At 31.7% G+C, this 16551-nt stretch overlaps 1 protein-coding gene across 1 annotated transcript; it reads left to right on the top strand.

Moving 5' to 3' along the window:
- The first annotated feature begins 217 nt into the window (after positions 1-217).
- Positions 218-16021, top strand: LOC127700863 (laminin subunit alpha-4-like). Its single transcript, XM_052204560.1, has 5 exons — positions 218-514; positions 8893-8990; positions 10095-10287; positions 11024-11179; positions 13878-16021. The coding sequence occupies exons 1-5, from the start codon at positions 422-424 to the stop codon at positions 13974-13976; spliced, it is 639 nt and encodes a 212-aa protein (XP_052060520.1). The 5' UTR covers positions 218-421; the 3' UTR covers positions 13977-16021.
- The last annotated feature ends 530 nt before the right edge of the window (positions 16022-16551 follow it).

Raw genomic sequence — 16551 nt, 5'->3', positions numbered from 1 at the left:
AGGATCACGTACGCTATTTTTGTGTTAGTCAAATACACATACATATTTGACCATGAATAAAACTATTTTATCTTAAAACGTTTTTCATAATATTTGTTGACATTACATGCTCATTTACGCATCAAAGCATAGTGTTTACGTTTTCTGAAGTAATTAAATTATTTATTGATTTATACCACGTGCTGGAATTTTACAACAATTTTATTTTTCATTCATGAAACATAGCAATTTAATTGCACCTGTAAAACATATTACTCCGCCGAAGAAAATAAATCCATAAGTGTATAAATATACCTGAACGCGGCAATATTGAACGTAAGGAGCTGTTTCACTAACAAAAGTATAAAAGTTATTAAGGGTTGGAGTTGCTGCAACAGATATCTCAATTTTAAATTTTATCATTTGATATATTTATTTCAAGATGAAATTTTCTGAGACATTTGGCGAAATGATAGCTCACTTTTTGATAATGATTGAAATTGTTCGAGGGATGACCATCAACCAGAAATGCCAGGTAAGATTCTCTTTTATGACTGCATTTATTTTAAACGTGTCTTTAAATTTCGATATTGTAGTTATATTCTAAGCTATATATTCGTTAAAATGGCACGAGCTATAGTAAGGCATGGTACCTTACTTTAAAATAGCTTTCAATAGGATCCTTTATTTTCCTTTTTTAATGGACAGTTCAAAAAATAAGAAGAGGAAAAAGAATTCTATTGGTTTAAAATCGAAACAATAGGATTACTAAATAACACAAAAATGACATACATAAATAATGCAAGCATGTGACAGTGACACAAATTTTGATTTTTTATACAGATTCAATAAATAACAAAATATATTTCCGCGCATATAATAACAGGCTGTTAGATATCTTTTCAAGTATTTTTTTAAACAATCCCGCATCTGACAGTGTTTTTGGTTGATTCGCAGACAACGAAGCGATGTTATTTCTCCTGCTAATCATTTCTCCTTAGGGTGGGAGATAACTGAATTATTCCCGAAAGACAGTGAACTCCGTACAAATGCTGTTCTTTTTTATTTTTATTATTTTTGGTCCCTTTTGGTCATGTTACTCCTCAAGTACTTGAACAGCCCTGGCTTTTAAAACTTTCAGCGTTCCTGGTGAAGGTGTTTCGGATGGACCAAATTTATTAAGTGTTAATTTCATTTTTTAAGATATTATTTTCCAATGTTTCAATGCAAATTATGACTCTTTTTAGTGCTTTTGAAAAAAAGAAAAAAATTTATAATGCTAAAATACACTCAATCAGAAGAACTATAAATAGATAATGGTTGGCCAATTGCACAACTACCTTTAGATAAAAAATCGAAGTCACCGACTTTTACAAACACTATTGTATTACAGACGTGTTAAATTAATTATATTTTTAAACCATACATACACCACTGCACAGTAAAATATTTATAACTGTGTTCTCTTTATAAACGAAGCTGCACGACTTAGAGCAATGACACTTCTTATATTTCCTACATGTAGTCGTATTTTAAATCTGTTTGCGCTTCCAGTTAACAGCCTAATTCATGCTTATTTTAAATTTCATTTTAATTTTGAGTCGAATTTAAACATAAAAGTAGCATTAACAAGTCCTGGAACAAATTTCATGCTTAGGGATATTGTATAACAGAGGACATTTGAATAAAGCGATTTATCAATTTAAGAAAAAAAGTGTTAAACAGTGACCACTTTCTTACTTGATTATTATTTAAGTACTTTATGAGTAAGGGACCTGGTTATCCTTCCATGGGCAATCGGTGTTTGTTATATTCAATCTGCATTTTTTAAATGCTGTATGGACGGTTGCTTTTTCTTTCCTTTTAGAAGTATATTTCCCTTCGATTTCAGGTTTAAGATTGTCCCTCGGTATAATCAGTCTTCTTTTAGAAGGAAAAAACATATGAATTCGAGTGTTTTATTCTTTGTTCTACGTGGATCATTTGGTCGAGATATCTCAAGGTGGACTTCCTTCCTATCCTTTGTTAATCTTGGCTGTCTTAAATTACCACGGGGATTTAGCTTAACGTACCAACTGGTATTATTTGCACCGGATCATTTTCTATTGGGATATCATTCCGTTTGAGACATTTGCAATTGCTTAGCACATTCGCACAGTGACTAACCCTGTTAAACAAACGGGTTTCCAGTAATTGATACTGGATGACTATGGCCGATTTGACAGTTATTGAAGCCGGTTAACTTCCGAATTTACAGTTATTGATGCTTGCGAACTACCGATTTTACAGTAATTGATGCTGGCTAACTACTGATTTTTCAGTAATTGATTCTGTCGGAGGCTTTTTTCCATTGCCGCCTATCTAGTAGGTGCATAAATGAATGACATGAAGGACTAGGATAAACATCAAAGAGATAACAAAAAGTACATTGAAACAAAAAACAGACACCTGAAGATCAACATACTGTCTTCAATATATATATATGCATGCGATATGTCTGCAATTCCTGCCAAGATTTGATTTCAACAGAAACAACTGTAGGTCTTAACACTAAGTTCCTGAATACACAATGTACAGTTAGAAAGAACGGAACCCAATATCAAATTTGGACGTATAAAAATAAGGCGGTGAGGTATGATTGCTTATAAGACAACTATTCCCAATAATATATGTAGTACTAATAGTAGTAGATTGTAATCTCGCGTTATAACTTTCCTGGTCATTCTCTTCTGAATGATTGCCAAGAAAGCATCAGCGAACACAAAACAACTTAATTCATTAGACATGTATTTATCAATTCTACGTCATCGTCATATAAATAGTAAATATTATGTTTAAGTATTGTCAGTTTTGAGCATTTTGTATTAGAGACTTTGAAATCAGACTATTTACTGACCTGTTCATCTGTAAGGGTGCTTTCATTGGTGTTATGTTTACTTAATTTATATCGAAATACAATGCTTTAAGGATTTGCGGTTGATTACAGATTTCTTAGTTATTCACAACTTTTTTATAGACTCGGGAGATTTAGAGCTTGCCACATTGTATAGACACTTGTCTACTGTTGGCGTATTGATCTTGACCTCTAGGTGTATTTTGCTTATTTGTTTCGTTGGGTTGATGTCTCATTTGTGTTTACCACAGATTTCCTTTTATTCATGTTGATCCTGTCTCTCGTTTAAACACAGCCCTGGTGTTTCACATTTTAACCTCAATATTTGACCTTCAAAATTCCTAAACCAGTAAGAGCTATCATGCCGACATTAGATAACGTTGCATGAGTCACAAAACAGGTAAAGTAAATACACATTTTTTTGGAAAATCTATATTACCGCAAATTAATGGTTATTTTAGTATCTTTAATTTAAAAGATTAATTTCCCATATTCTTTAAACCTAACATCGTCAAAAATAGAATATGTCCTAAAGATTAGTAGTTTAATGTATTTTTTGACGACACGATGACAAAAAAGGGTAATTGGACCAAAGGTTTCGTCAGTTGTAAACTGTGTGAAAATATTAAATATGTCTAAGCTGTTATGATTAATATTTCTGTAAACGGATATGCCTATGCATTTAAAGTGCAATCATGTTATCTGTTACTTCTAAATAGGTCTTAAATTAAATCCGATGAATTTTTATTGAACCAAAAAGTTTTTGCATTGATTTATTGGAACAAAAAGGGCGAAGTTGATATTTTAAGACATTTATAGGGTAAAATCTCATAATAAAACTATATTTGACTATATATGTGTATACATTAGTATAACGACGACTATTAAAGCATCTAAAAATAGCCTTGTCCTCTTCTACGCCTGAGTGTCTGAGGTTGATAAAGTATAATTGTCTATCAGAAGTATGCACGTTCTTCTATATTTCGAAATCTCTACCCCAAGCTATCCATAAAAATATATTTTTTAAGTAGTCTCAAAAAACATCATAAAATCAAATTCGACCTCTTCTGGCATAATATGTATATTTAAGAAAGAACATATCACTATATTAGTTTATTAAAATTAGTCTTGTACTGAGGGCAAGTAAGACGCCACACATATATTTTCATGTATGAAACAGATCTAACCAACCCCTTTTTCTTTGAAAATAGAAAGATAGGAATTCTTCCTTTCCATAAATATCTGCACCAAACATTACTTACTGTTGACCAGCTCATGACAAAATACTCTTACGTATTCAACGTTTTAACTCAAAGATAGAAAGAAACATTTGAAAACTAAAAAAAATTTGTTAAAATGAGATAATTATTCGGTCAGCCTGAGACTACTATAACACAGTGTTATAGTAGTCTCAGGGTCAGCGGAAAGGCATTTATTTATTACGTTTTTTAACTGAAACAATTCATATTATATGATATTGCTAATTTTAGTATGAGCCATGTAAAAAGGTAATTCACGTGTTTTCAAGTGCACAATTTATGAAGTAGAATTACTTATTACCGAGAACTGTTGCTGCATGGCTGAGAAATCATTGAAAAGCAATATATTAAAAGCAAAATATAATCGATAATTTCCAGTGCATACAACGTTATTTGTCACATTTATATTCCCACTCAGAATATAATAATAAAATACCTAAACATGATATAATTAATTATTAGTAACACTATAGTACCTTCTATCTCAATTATAACATATACAGCCATAACAATGTTTTGTCATACATCGCATGTTTGTACTTGATGCTTAGATAAAACAAAACAAACTTAATAAACAATTAGAATTGTGTATACCATTTGATATTTTCATAAAACATGTACTTGTAAAATCAATATACAAAATGTTACATCTTTTTATGTTCCGTCTACAATAGTAAGGGGCTTTAGTGCGTCCGCCCGTTTCCTAAAAGTATCATTCGTTGTCAGTTTTTAGCCAGGGGCATGATTCATTATATACATTTTCTCGCTTGATTAATTTTCAATAAGTTTCCCATACTTCACCTACCTCCAATACTTCACCTACCTCCAATACTTCACCTACCTATCTTAAAAACTCATCAAAGATACAGGGCTTATAATCGTACGCCAGACTCGCGTTCGTCTACATATGACTCGTCAGCGGCGCTCGAATCAAAACAGCTAGAAGGCTAAATCAACTATTAAGTTAAGGAGCTTTGAAATCCAAATATTTCCAAAAGTAGTGCCAAATACGGCTAAATCTATCTATGTCTGGAAGTAGATAAACCTTACGGTGTTTTGTAAAATTCAACATTTTGCAAACAGCAAATTGTTGAAAGATAAGACAGTGATAACTTTTCCCTTGGATTTTTTTAACATCCGATTCAGACAAATTAGTTTGGCATAAGATTTATGCTTAAACGGTGAACTATATTAGGGCTATGTTTATGCAATAGGTGCGAGTGGCACCAATTCAAGCATCACATCCTGAGTATCCCCCTTTTGGAAATAAAGAATATATATTGTCTCACAAGAAGATAAAAATAAAATAAAATTACAAAAAAAATTATTCAATTCTTAAAGAAATGCATGCTAGAACCTAGTCTTTATTATATCCCAGATTCATGGTTATATTTCTGTGTTAATACGACAATCAAAACGTTTCCCAACAATGTCCAACATTTAATATCCCTGACTGTCTTACATACACTTTCCTGATTGTCCCATATAATTGTTAACTCTTCAAAACATTTGGAGAATTAGGATTACGTCTTTTGTTTCAGACTTCTATCATCTTATTGCACTGGATTTTTTTTTTTTCGGTGACGGTTAATTGAGGAAAGTCCCTCGAATGCAGTAAATTATATATATGCTCGTTTAAATCATCGCTGTAATTATAATATAGGTAGCGTGATATGATCTTATTAAACTGAAAATCTTTATTTATTTAATAATCGATTCCTGGACTATGTACTTCTCTTAAATTAATGGAAAGCAGTTGTTTGAAAAACACACAAATCTATAAACGCCATTACCGGAAACACTTTTTAAATTGTAGTTTTATATAAAACATAATTTTAAAGAATTAGTTTCTGCCATCATATCATGTATTAATTCACATCACTTTCCCCAGAAATGATTAAACCACTCAATGTGGGTGGGTTTTTCTTTCTTTTATCAGCAACAGAAGGCGGACAACTTTCTCTGCCTCTGCTTTTGACAGTGGCATCGTATTATCAATCATTAATCAATTATTCAGTACTGATTTTTAATTACAGAAATGCCTCTAGTACACAATTTGCTAAAGTTTCTTGAAACAAATCATTATGTATAGTTTATGAATCTTTTCCCACACAATTTTTTTAATATTTTATAGTTTTTACAGTTTCCTGTTTCATGGGTTTTAAGCTTATATTTAATGTTTTCCTATATTTTACATACGTATAACATGCGTTTGGAAACATGCATATACTGTAAAACGACGCATGTTTTAAACATACGTTATTCGTGCATTTTACGCATGCATGATACATGTGTTGTAAATCACATGTAAAACAATTTCCCACATGAAGTCCTTTGATAATTATTTTTTTATTTTTTTGGCTTTATTTTTTTTTTTTCAACAACAACAAAAACTTATAAATTAAACAACAAATTAGAGACAATTATCAAACTGTCCAAAATAAAGCGGATTTAAGCAATTATATGTCACCGTACGGCCTTCAACAATGAGCAAAACACATACTGGTTGTATGGATTATAAGAGTATGAACTAGTTAACTTGACAAATCGGTTTTATAGATGATCTTGTAACATATTTTCTTTTAGCTTGTAACTTGTTTTATAAGCATGTTTTTAGAAACATGTTTTACGCATAATTTTGCAGCGAAATATATGTTTGACGCATGGATTTGAAACATACGATTTACAACTCATTTATTGTTCATGCGTAAAATACATGAATAACGCATGTATGAAACATTTGTTAAGCAGCATATTTATTTTTCATGTGTGATGCGCACAAATAACGCAAGTTGCAATCATGCGTTTTTATATGTGGTGTAAGAAATATACATTTCCCATGCGTTTCCCAACGCACGTTTTAGGTATATAAAATATATAAAAAACATGCGTGGCACTTTTTCCTTTGTATATCTCACAAGCCTTCTTTCATACATTTTGCTCTAAGCATACACAAAAATAGATTAAACAAAGAAAAAATTGAGCTTAGTAATAAGTTGATAGCTGTATGTACCTGTAACAGCAAGGGGATTTGGGAATTCAAATTGCTCAATAAAGTTGAAAACTCCAAATGGAACTTAAGTTGAAAACTGCAAATAAAACTAGAGCATAAAAACTTGTAATTTCGTGACAAAATGTTTAAGTAATTTAAACGTTAAAATATAAGTTGTCCTTAAAAGACAAATCTTGGCACAGAAATGTGACACCAGCTTAAAGATAACATAAAATAGGTTTAAAAAATCCAAAGCACAGCTCCCCTACTGAGATTTCTACTCAGACGTAGAGGTTATTCCGAATGTTATACATTTGTGAAAGTAATTCAAACTGCTCTTCATTGACCAATAACAGCTGTCAGTAGGTTTAAGCAAAGATAGGACTGTCGTATAATTTATTCTATAAACTGCCGAATCATTTTATTTATCTCGTTACAAATATTTCGCACACGTTTTAATATGATCAATATTGTTTTTGATATTTGTATAAGATAAATTTTTGTTGTTTTTACAGTAATGTCATGATAAAAGTTTTATGAACTTTAAATTCTTTCACTTCATACAGAACAATACTCTAGTTTTGTGTTTGTACCCTCCACTACGATTCCCAGTCTCCAGGAGTCAATTTACGAACAACATTTTACTTTATGTGATCGGTATATTACTACTCTGTTATCTAACATGTACAATTAAATGAAATAGGCGAACAAAAGATCAGAAAAAAATAACCCTATATTTATTCAGTGTAAAAATAATTTACTTTGTGAGCATTATATTAACTGTCTGTTAAAAACTTTCTACCCATCGCCGAAGGTCGTGTTATTATCGAAAATGGATGCTTAGAAATCTGGCACCCTTTGATTACCGACTCGTAAACGTTATCCCTCAATGTTCGGCAAAGTGGTACCCTGCATTCTCTGTTCTTATTTTTCCTTTTTAGACGATGATGTTTCTTTTACTCTTGCTACGATTTGTAACTGCGAGCACTGTAACATCGGTACTCTATGTCTAATTGTTTGTTTTTTATTTGTTGTGTTGTAACACCGTGCTCACAAACAAGTTTAACCCCGCTACATTCTTCACATGCCTGTCCGAAGTCAGGCGCTTGGTAATCGTCGATCGCTGTTGCAATTGGTTGCCGTTTACCATAATTAGCTTTCCTTTATTGTTATAGTATAAACCAGGCCGTTGATTTTCTCTTTAGAATCGTTTAACATTTTGCCACCCCAGGCATTTTATAGCTTAGTATAGGGTATGGATTATGCTCATAGTTGAAGATCGTACGGTGACCGGTAATTGTTCACATCCTTGTCCTGTTACCTCAAATGGACAGCTGTCTCATTGGTATTGATACCACATCTTCTTATTTTTATAGTTACTACTTTATGATCTTCTAAAACCATATAAATTTAAACAACATAAAACAACACAAAAGCACTGACTGATTCTTTATCCAATGAGTGCGTTAAGTGGAAAAGAAAATGCTTACCCTTCCGGAGCACATGATTTCGTCTGGGGATTATAACGAACACAGCTATGGGTTTTATTAAATATTAATAATTGTAACCACCATTAAACTGCCTCTCAAGTCCTTATAGTCACCTTAATGGAAAAATAAGTAACGGTGTCATGATTGCCAATGAGAAAACTATCGATAAAGACCACAAGACAAAGATGTGAACATTAATAGGTCACATTGTTTACCCTTAAGTAATGGTGTTGGTACTCTTTCTCTGCCTAATACAATATTTCTTGCATATTTTTTCAGACACCAATCAATATATTAAGCGCTAAAGGAGCTTACATCGAACCTTTACAGAAAAGCAGAGTTAGGATAGACTCATTAAAGAAACCATTTGGAAATGGGTACGTTGCAAAATTATTTCTTATTTTTTTCAAGTTATTTAACTAATCAAAACGCATCGTTTATGATTGAACTTTTGGTACCAACGGGTATTACACTCCGCCAATTAAAGAAAAATAGTTTCTTTACATTTTATGTTTTGTCTGTACTCTTAATCGTAAAACATGCACCCCGGGTATGTTGTTTTGTTCATATCATGATAACATTCTCACTGTGCACCAACTTACTACAAACTCAGCTATAATACTGCAAACTTTTTGGTTAAGCTAGAAAACAAGTTTTGACAATTCTTGCTAAGGACATCTATGCCTTGGGGAAGAAAAACCTTGGTGTTTTCAATTTAAACATTTTTTTAAAATTAATTTTTAAAACTAAAATTTGAATTGAAACTTTAATATAAACAATATTATTCAGAAAACAAATAAATAAACACGTACATCAATTGAAATTTTGAACTGAAAAGCAATTTTCCGTGTTTCATTTATGTGTCTATGATCGAACTATTATTTATTAAAATCGTCAAAATTTGAACCCAATGTCTTAAGTAGTATTTTAATATAACCTAAAATCTAGCTATAACACATCATAATGTGTTTCACTTAAATATCAGTGTATACTATAATTACTAGCGTACCCAATTTATTGAGAAAATAGAATTGAAATTTCATCATACATTTTGTAATTGAAATGCATTAGTCCATGATATCTTTTGATACCTTTACTTACAAAACACCTACAATTTATATATATACTAAAGGGCGTAAAAAGTTGCTTCCAAATATGAAATTTAATGTGGGTCGAAGTATATAAAAGCGAAAGGAAAATAAAAAGCGTGAAATAACCTTGATGTACTTCATTCCATATTTAAAGCCAACTCTGTCGTGAGAAATATATATTTCTGTTTGTGAGATATGATGTCCCTTTTGAAAATCATAATCAAATTAAAGTTTATTTTTCTATTGGATTCTTTCAATTAATAGTTGTATATGCGTAACCTGCATGCGAAACATAGGCTTCCCATTATTAAAATCATTAAGAATTGCTCAAGTTAAATTTATTTAATTTTTATTTCCTATTCAAAATATAAATATATACACTTTTTTCAGGCATGCATTGAGTTTTGATTTTAAAACGACGTCCTTAAGTGGTGTTTTATTTTACTTGAACAATGCAAATACCAAAGAATTTGTTGGAGTTGAGATAGCATCCGGTTTTTTGACCTATCATATAAAATGTCGTCGTCTGGAAGCCGTGTTGACAGTAGCAGCTGCAAAGGTCGACGACGGAAAATGGCATAGTGTAAGTTTATAATTAATAAAAAATAAGGAAATGTGGTTAATAAATTCATCATAAATACCAGGATATCATTGCCAATAAGACAACAAGCCACCAGAGTTAAAATGATGAAGATAAAAGCAATTATAGGTCACCGTACGCCGTCAACAATCACTGTCAACAATGACAAAAACCTGTATCGTATAGTCAGCTTTAAAAGGACCGACATGAAAAATGTGAAACAATTCAAACGATTATTAAAAACAACGGCCTGATTTAAACAATACAATATACTAAACACAAATATGACAGACACGAACCAACGACAACCACTGAATTGCTGGCTCCTGGCTTGGGACAGGCACATAAAGAATGTGGTTGGGTTAAACATGTTTGAGGCTATTTTCTGTCATATTTAAGGAAGGTTGTCTCGTGTATATTAATCACCCGTCTTTTCTTCACCGAATTGAAAATTATGTTTTAAATACGTTTTTAGGTATTACTTGAAGATATGGAAATGACCAAAATATCGCTAAAATGGATGTTTGAAGTCAGTTCTGAAAAAGACATTTGTTAATACCATTGTAACAATAATCAAAATATAAATCATGGTGTATTTTGACTTTCAATTCCTTTTAGCTTCATAACATCTTCTGAATTCTGAATTATTGTAGTATATTATTCAAAAATATGAGCATTGATGAACTGAATTGTGTACGTTAATTCTCAGTTGGTTTATTTGTATTGTATCTTTACTCAGATTGTGTATAGACGGAAGAGGAAACGTGGACGTTTGATTGTTGATGGGAAGCATTATTTCCAGAACTATAGAATAGCCTGTGATAATGAAGGATTTGCCTCTATGACATTGGGTGGTATTCATCCTGTTGATATTGATTTCGTGGATAGTTTCGAGGTATGAACAACTAAATATTGAAGTATAATAATTGTACTTATGTTTCGTGAAAATTTATATATTTCAATTGTCAGTCTTTTTGTCTGTGTAAATGCGAAAAATGTAAGTTTGACAAACTTAATATCTTTACATAAAATCTTTATCGGTCATTTTATCATATTGCTCTATCTAACCATTTTGTTAAGAGTGAAGGAAGTGTGGGGTTTACGTCAGTTAGACAGAAACTCAACGACGGACACAAAATTTGGTCTTCAAACCAAATGACTATGAATGTAGATACGCACGTCATCTGTACTTTTAGTTTGTACACTTTTACGTACTGCTATTAAAGCGATAAGTAGAATTCGTAGAATATCACCGTTTTGAAATTAGATATTTCCTTACGTAAACTGTCTACCAAATGCCTTTGGACAACTGGATTGTTAAAAGAGCTGATTTGTTTTAAAATGTAATATGAAACCAAACAAATATGCGTCTATCGTGTTTTGGAAATATTTGCCACATCAATAACTTCATTTGATATTAATGAATTGCTGGAGATTAAAACTACCTTTTTACCAGTTTTTATAAAATGCCCCAAGCTGGAGAGGATGGTGATTTTCGTTCTTAGATATGAAAACTTTATAACATTCGGTGATGTTGGTCAGCTTGTCTTTCGTCGTCGACTTATGGCCTTTGTATCTTCTTACACTTTGGCTCATTACAACTTAGTAAGGACGTTATCAAACAAAATTTATAAAACCACTTATTTATTAAACAATTCCATGGCACGTGGCAAACGGCATCTATATGTACTTTCGTTGCACTGTATATCAAATGTCACTTTTTGACACGTTTCATCAAATTAACTTTCAATAATGTTCGTTAATATCATTTCAATGCTAAATATTTTAAAATCGTATACACAGTTCTAATATTTAAGTACGTTTAATCAATCAGTTATTTAAATGAAGGACTTCAATAAATTGGCTAATTGAAAAATGTAAATTAACTTTGTATGTCAAAGTGTCAAAATAATATTCAATACACATCATGTTCATTTATATTTAAAAGTATTGATTTTCATGATCTTGAAAATTGACACTTACTTTGGTGTTAATTTGGTCATAAATTGTGGTTCAAAATCGAAACCTTGCAATGAAAATGTCAGTATTCAAATTTACACAATATTAAATCCGCCCATACACATGACAATTGAAATACGACAGTATGAATAAAAGTTCGACCCATTTTTTGTTTTTTTGTAAGTGTTTTTTTTTCATAGCTAGTACTTCGCTGCTGTCAAAAAAGTCTTGTTTGTCAAGACAAATAACAAGTATTCTATAAATGACAAATTGGCAAAATACAAATTTTTCTAAAACTTTTTTTTGTAATTTGACACAAAACGATTACATATCATTTAATTTTAAACACAATTTATTGTAAATATTTAATAATGATCAAACAATTGTAACGAAAACAAGTTGTAAAAATTGTCTCGAAAATCACCTCAAAGAACCTCCTTTGTGTATAAAGGAGGCACATTCGCTAACTGGCTTTAAATCTTTCGAAGTATGAATTTTATCAAAACTTCATCAGAGGCACTCTTCAGATCAATTCAGGTCTTATGCAAATTTTTACTTAATCTACCGTGACTTGGATTCGTCCTCCTTTGTAAAACAATTAAAATAACTTAGTTGCTGTGTAAACTGTGTTGGACGTCTTGTTTATATATATATGGTGTACTAATTTTTGCACCTTTTGTTTGCGGTATACCATCTTTTCCGCAAGTTTACGTATTCTGTTTGGAATTAAATTAATAATTATATCCATTTTGTTACATCTGGTGATCCGTTTATTTGGCAAACACCAATGGCAGTCTGCAGGGTTTAAGAACATCCGTTGTTCGACCTGCTAGTCAAATGCGTTTTGTTAAGATATACTTTTTCATTTTTTGGGTCTTTTGGAAATAGTGTTTGTGCTGTATTTAGACCCCTCTACCAGGAAATTTGTTTTGCTTGCACACGTATAAAAATTGCGGTTTTTATCCAACGCAATCATAGGTTTGAACGTTGTTTTCAATTAAGACTTGTTTATATTTTTTCGTTTGGGCTGGTATTATATTTGCCTTCGAGTTTATATGATCCGTTCATCCTATTTCGACTCTTCAAAATTCAAGAGTCTATCCAAAAATGAGGTAAATTATATGGCCTTCCAAATACCGTTTCTATTCCTAACATCACTGAAGAGACATTAATTGACGAAATCCGGATATGGTGTACTATTTTTTGCACTTTTTGTTTGCGGTATACCATCTTTTTCGCAAGTTTATTGTTTTCTGTATGGTATCAAATTAATAATTAGATCCATTTTGTTACATCTGGTGATCCGTTTATTTGGCTGTCGCCAATGGCAGTCAACAGGGTTTAAGAACATCCGTTGTTCGACCTGCTAGTCAAATGCATTTTGTTAAAATATACTTTTTCACTTTTTTGGTCTTTCGGAAAATGTTGTTTGTGCTGTATTTAGACCCCTCTGCCAAGAAATTTGTTTTGCACGCACATGTATAAAAATTGCGATTTTTATCCTACGCAATCATAGGTTTGAACGTTGTTTTCAATTAAGATTTGTTTATATTATATATATATATATATATATACCTTCAATGACTATTTTACATAACAAAGCTTATAATTCAATGGTATTTGTTTGTTTTTAGGGTAAAACTGGACATTTTGAAGGTTGTATCAAGAATGTAGACAACACAGCTGGTATACTGACTTTACCTAAATACACGGGTGTTTCCGAATGTGAGTAATCCCGATGTAAATCGAAATGAGATTTGAATGATTATCTCAAATAATGTGTTCAGAGGCAATGATCTCACTAGTAAAACAAATCTACTCTTCGTTTTTTCCCTTTTTGTCGTACTATGCTGCTTAGAGTAAGAGACAATATAAAGGATGAGTTTTTACAAGAGTGTTATTCAATATGGAATAAACGGAGGAACAAAGGCAAACGTATACGAGATCTTATAGTGGACAATTGAAAGATACAATGTGACATGACATGTTTTCTGCAACTAGTTTATATTAAAATACCATGTGCATAATAATTGTCAGCGTAAACAGCTATTTATCCATCTGCATTTACATTTATAAGATAGATTTTGGTGCCGATAATTCATAACATACCGAACTTGTATAATACAGCCTCTGACAATCCGGTTACAGTATTTGCAAAACGCTGCAAAACATTTTATTTTCAATGATATTCATTGTTTATTTTTACTGCAGCATTTCTATGATAATCAATCATTGCAATTCATAAAATCATCATTATTTTTAATTCGATTGATAATTGTGCGTTCTGCATGTGCAAACTTAAGTTTATGTCATTTCTATGTAACAGTCTTTGACATCTGTGTTAGATATAAAACTGTCCTTAAGCACATTTGGAAGGGGGATCACCGGCATAGAGGTAATTTTTTATCGGAAATCGAGTTGTACTATTACATAGATATTTAACCGCTAACTTACGTAGGATCATAAAGATTGTTGAAAGCCTACGTCGATTTATAGAATTCCAAACAGTATCATATCATCATATACTCTTTCGTTTTCGGTGCGCATGATACGTATTTCCTCAAACAACGCCTATAATGTACGGTACTCCCCAGATCAAATTTGCGGGAAGCCTCATATAAAAAAGTTGAAGAATCGAACCCAAAAAAAAAACCCAGATCAAACAGCATTAAATTAGCATGTCTTCAAATTTTGCCTGATGCTTTTTTGTACAATTGCATAATTTATAAACTGAAAGAAGGAGGTAAAATAAAAGCCTGTAGTTGCCCCATAACATGACAAAAATATTAAATTCTTCAATCCTGTCAAAACATTTTGATTTTACTGACGAATGAATGTGACGAAAAAGTCTGATCACTTTAGTGCAGAAACGTTATATGTGATGTCACTGTTGGGTCACTTACATGTCAAAATCGACGTATTTGACACAAAATGTCCATTTTACACATAGTTATCATCAGCACCAGCCTTACACAAAAAAGTATTTTACTCACAGTAACATCTTTGTATGGGACATCATGCAGCTACATGTGACGTTTTTGTGACTAAAACTGTTGATGATATTTAAATGCAAAAGCAAGATCATCGGACAGTTTTGACTTAAATACAAATAGTTTGAAAGCATAAGCAAATACGTATGACAATCCATAAACTTAAACACTCGTATCTGATAGTCTTGTATCTCTTAAACAATTTCAAGGGGTCAAATTTATCGTTATTCGATTTGATGTTTTGATATACCAACTATAGCTGAACGGGTCCCTGTCGTCACGCTGGGTACTATAAGAACGTACCCTGGGTAGATTTTATGTTATGAAAACTACGCATGTCGAAATAAAAGTATTTAGGGGTACCCAGATTAACCCACCACCTTAAAAGCGTACTCAAATTGAATATAAAGTAATTGTTTTCGGAATAGTTTGGTATGTTGATAATACTGTACTCATATACTTACATCTTCCTCATTATGGCGTTTGTATCGAAAGTAAACGAAAATGATATAAAGGGTACTTTCTTATGGAATCCTGGTCGACAATGACCTGTTTAGCCCAACTATGGTATGATGACTCTTGAGATTGGAAAAATGTATAGATGTGTATTAACCAATCATAATAACAGAGTAACATTTTGATCTATTATGAATTGAACTCAATGTCGGCATTGCCTAAAATGTTAAAATGGAATATGTTTGTATAGTTGTTATCTTTGTTATAATTTAAGCTTTTGATGTTTGTTTGTGTTACTTTGATTAATAAAGAATTGTTGTTGACATTTATAATACATTGTATTCAGTAATTTACATGGGGAATAAGTTATCTAACGAATGGGTTCGTATGTGACTTGCATTTTTCAACTGCAACCGTGCCAACGCGTTTGGGTATTTTCCAATTTGAAATGAAATTACAATAAAGAAATGAAAACAACACTTCATTAATTCCATACGTTCGTAGCGGTTTTCTGGGTGTACCTTCAACATTAATATATTTTACGTTCCAGTGACATACATTTTTGGAAATCGAACTTGGAGCGATACGATTGAATACATTTGTGAAAATAAATACTTGCTGCCTTCACGTTTTGAAAGATCTTTGTATTTATAAATATACTTCAAAATGGTACTGGCACCAATTAATATATAATATGTATAGGACATTTAACCACAAAAAGTGATGATTTAGTTTCAGTGAATGTGACTATTCTCTTTTGTCGCGGACATAGGCACAATTGACGAACCAACATTTATAGGTGTAGACCAAACACGGGTTGATGTTCAGAAGCAGTTTGCTTACTTTGTGTATTGTCTCCTTT

Source organism: Mytilus californianus, unplaced genomic scaffold, assembly GCF_021869535.1.
Source record: "Mytilus californianus isolate M0D057914Y unplaced genomic scaffold, xbMytCali1.0.p SCAF_5, whole genome shotgun sequence".
Classification (NCBI taxonomy): domain Eukaryota; kingdom Metazoa; phylum Mollusca; class Bivalvia; order Mytilida; family Mytilidae; genus Mytilus; species Mytilus californianus.
This window is presented reverse-complemented; position numbering and strand designations above follow the sequence as displayed.

What these genes read in the sequence shown, in the direction of transcription:
- LOC127700863 (XM_052204560.1), top strand. Translation starts at nt 422, where the DNA reads ATGAAATTTTCTGAGACATTTGGCGAAATGATAGCTCACTTTTTGATA. An exon ending in CCATCAACCAGAAATGCCAG is followed by an intron (nt 515 to 8,892) that starts GTAAGATTCTCT and finishes ATATTTTTTCAG; the next exon opens with ACACCAATCAATATATTAAG. An exon ending in AAGAAACCATTTGGAAATGG is followed by an intron (nt 8,991 to 10,094) that starts GTACGTTGCAAA and finishes CACTTTTTTCAG; the next exon opens with GCATGCATTGAGTTTTGATT.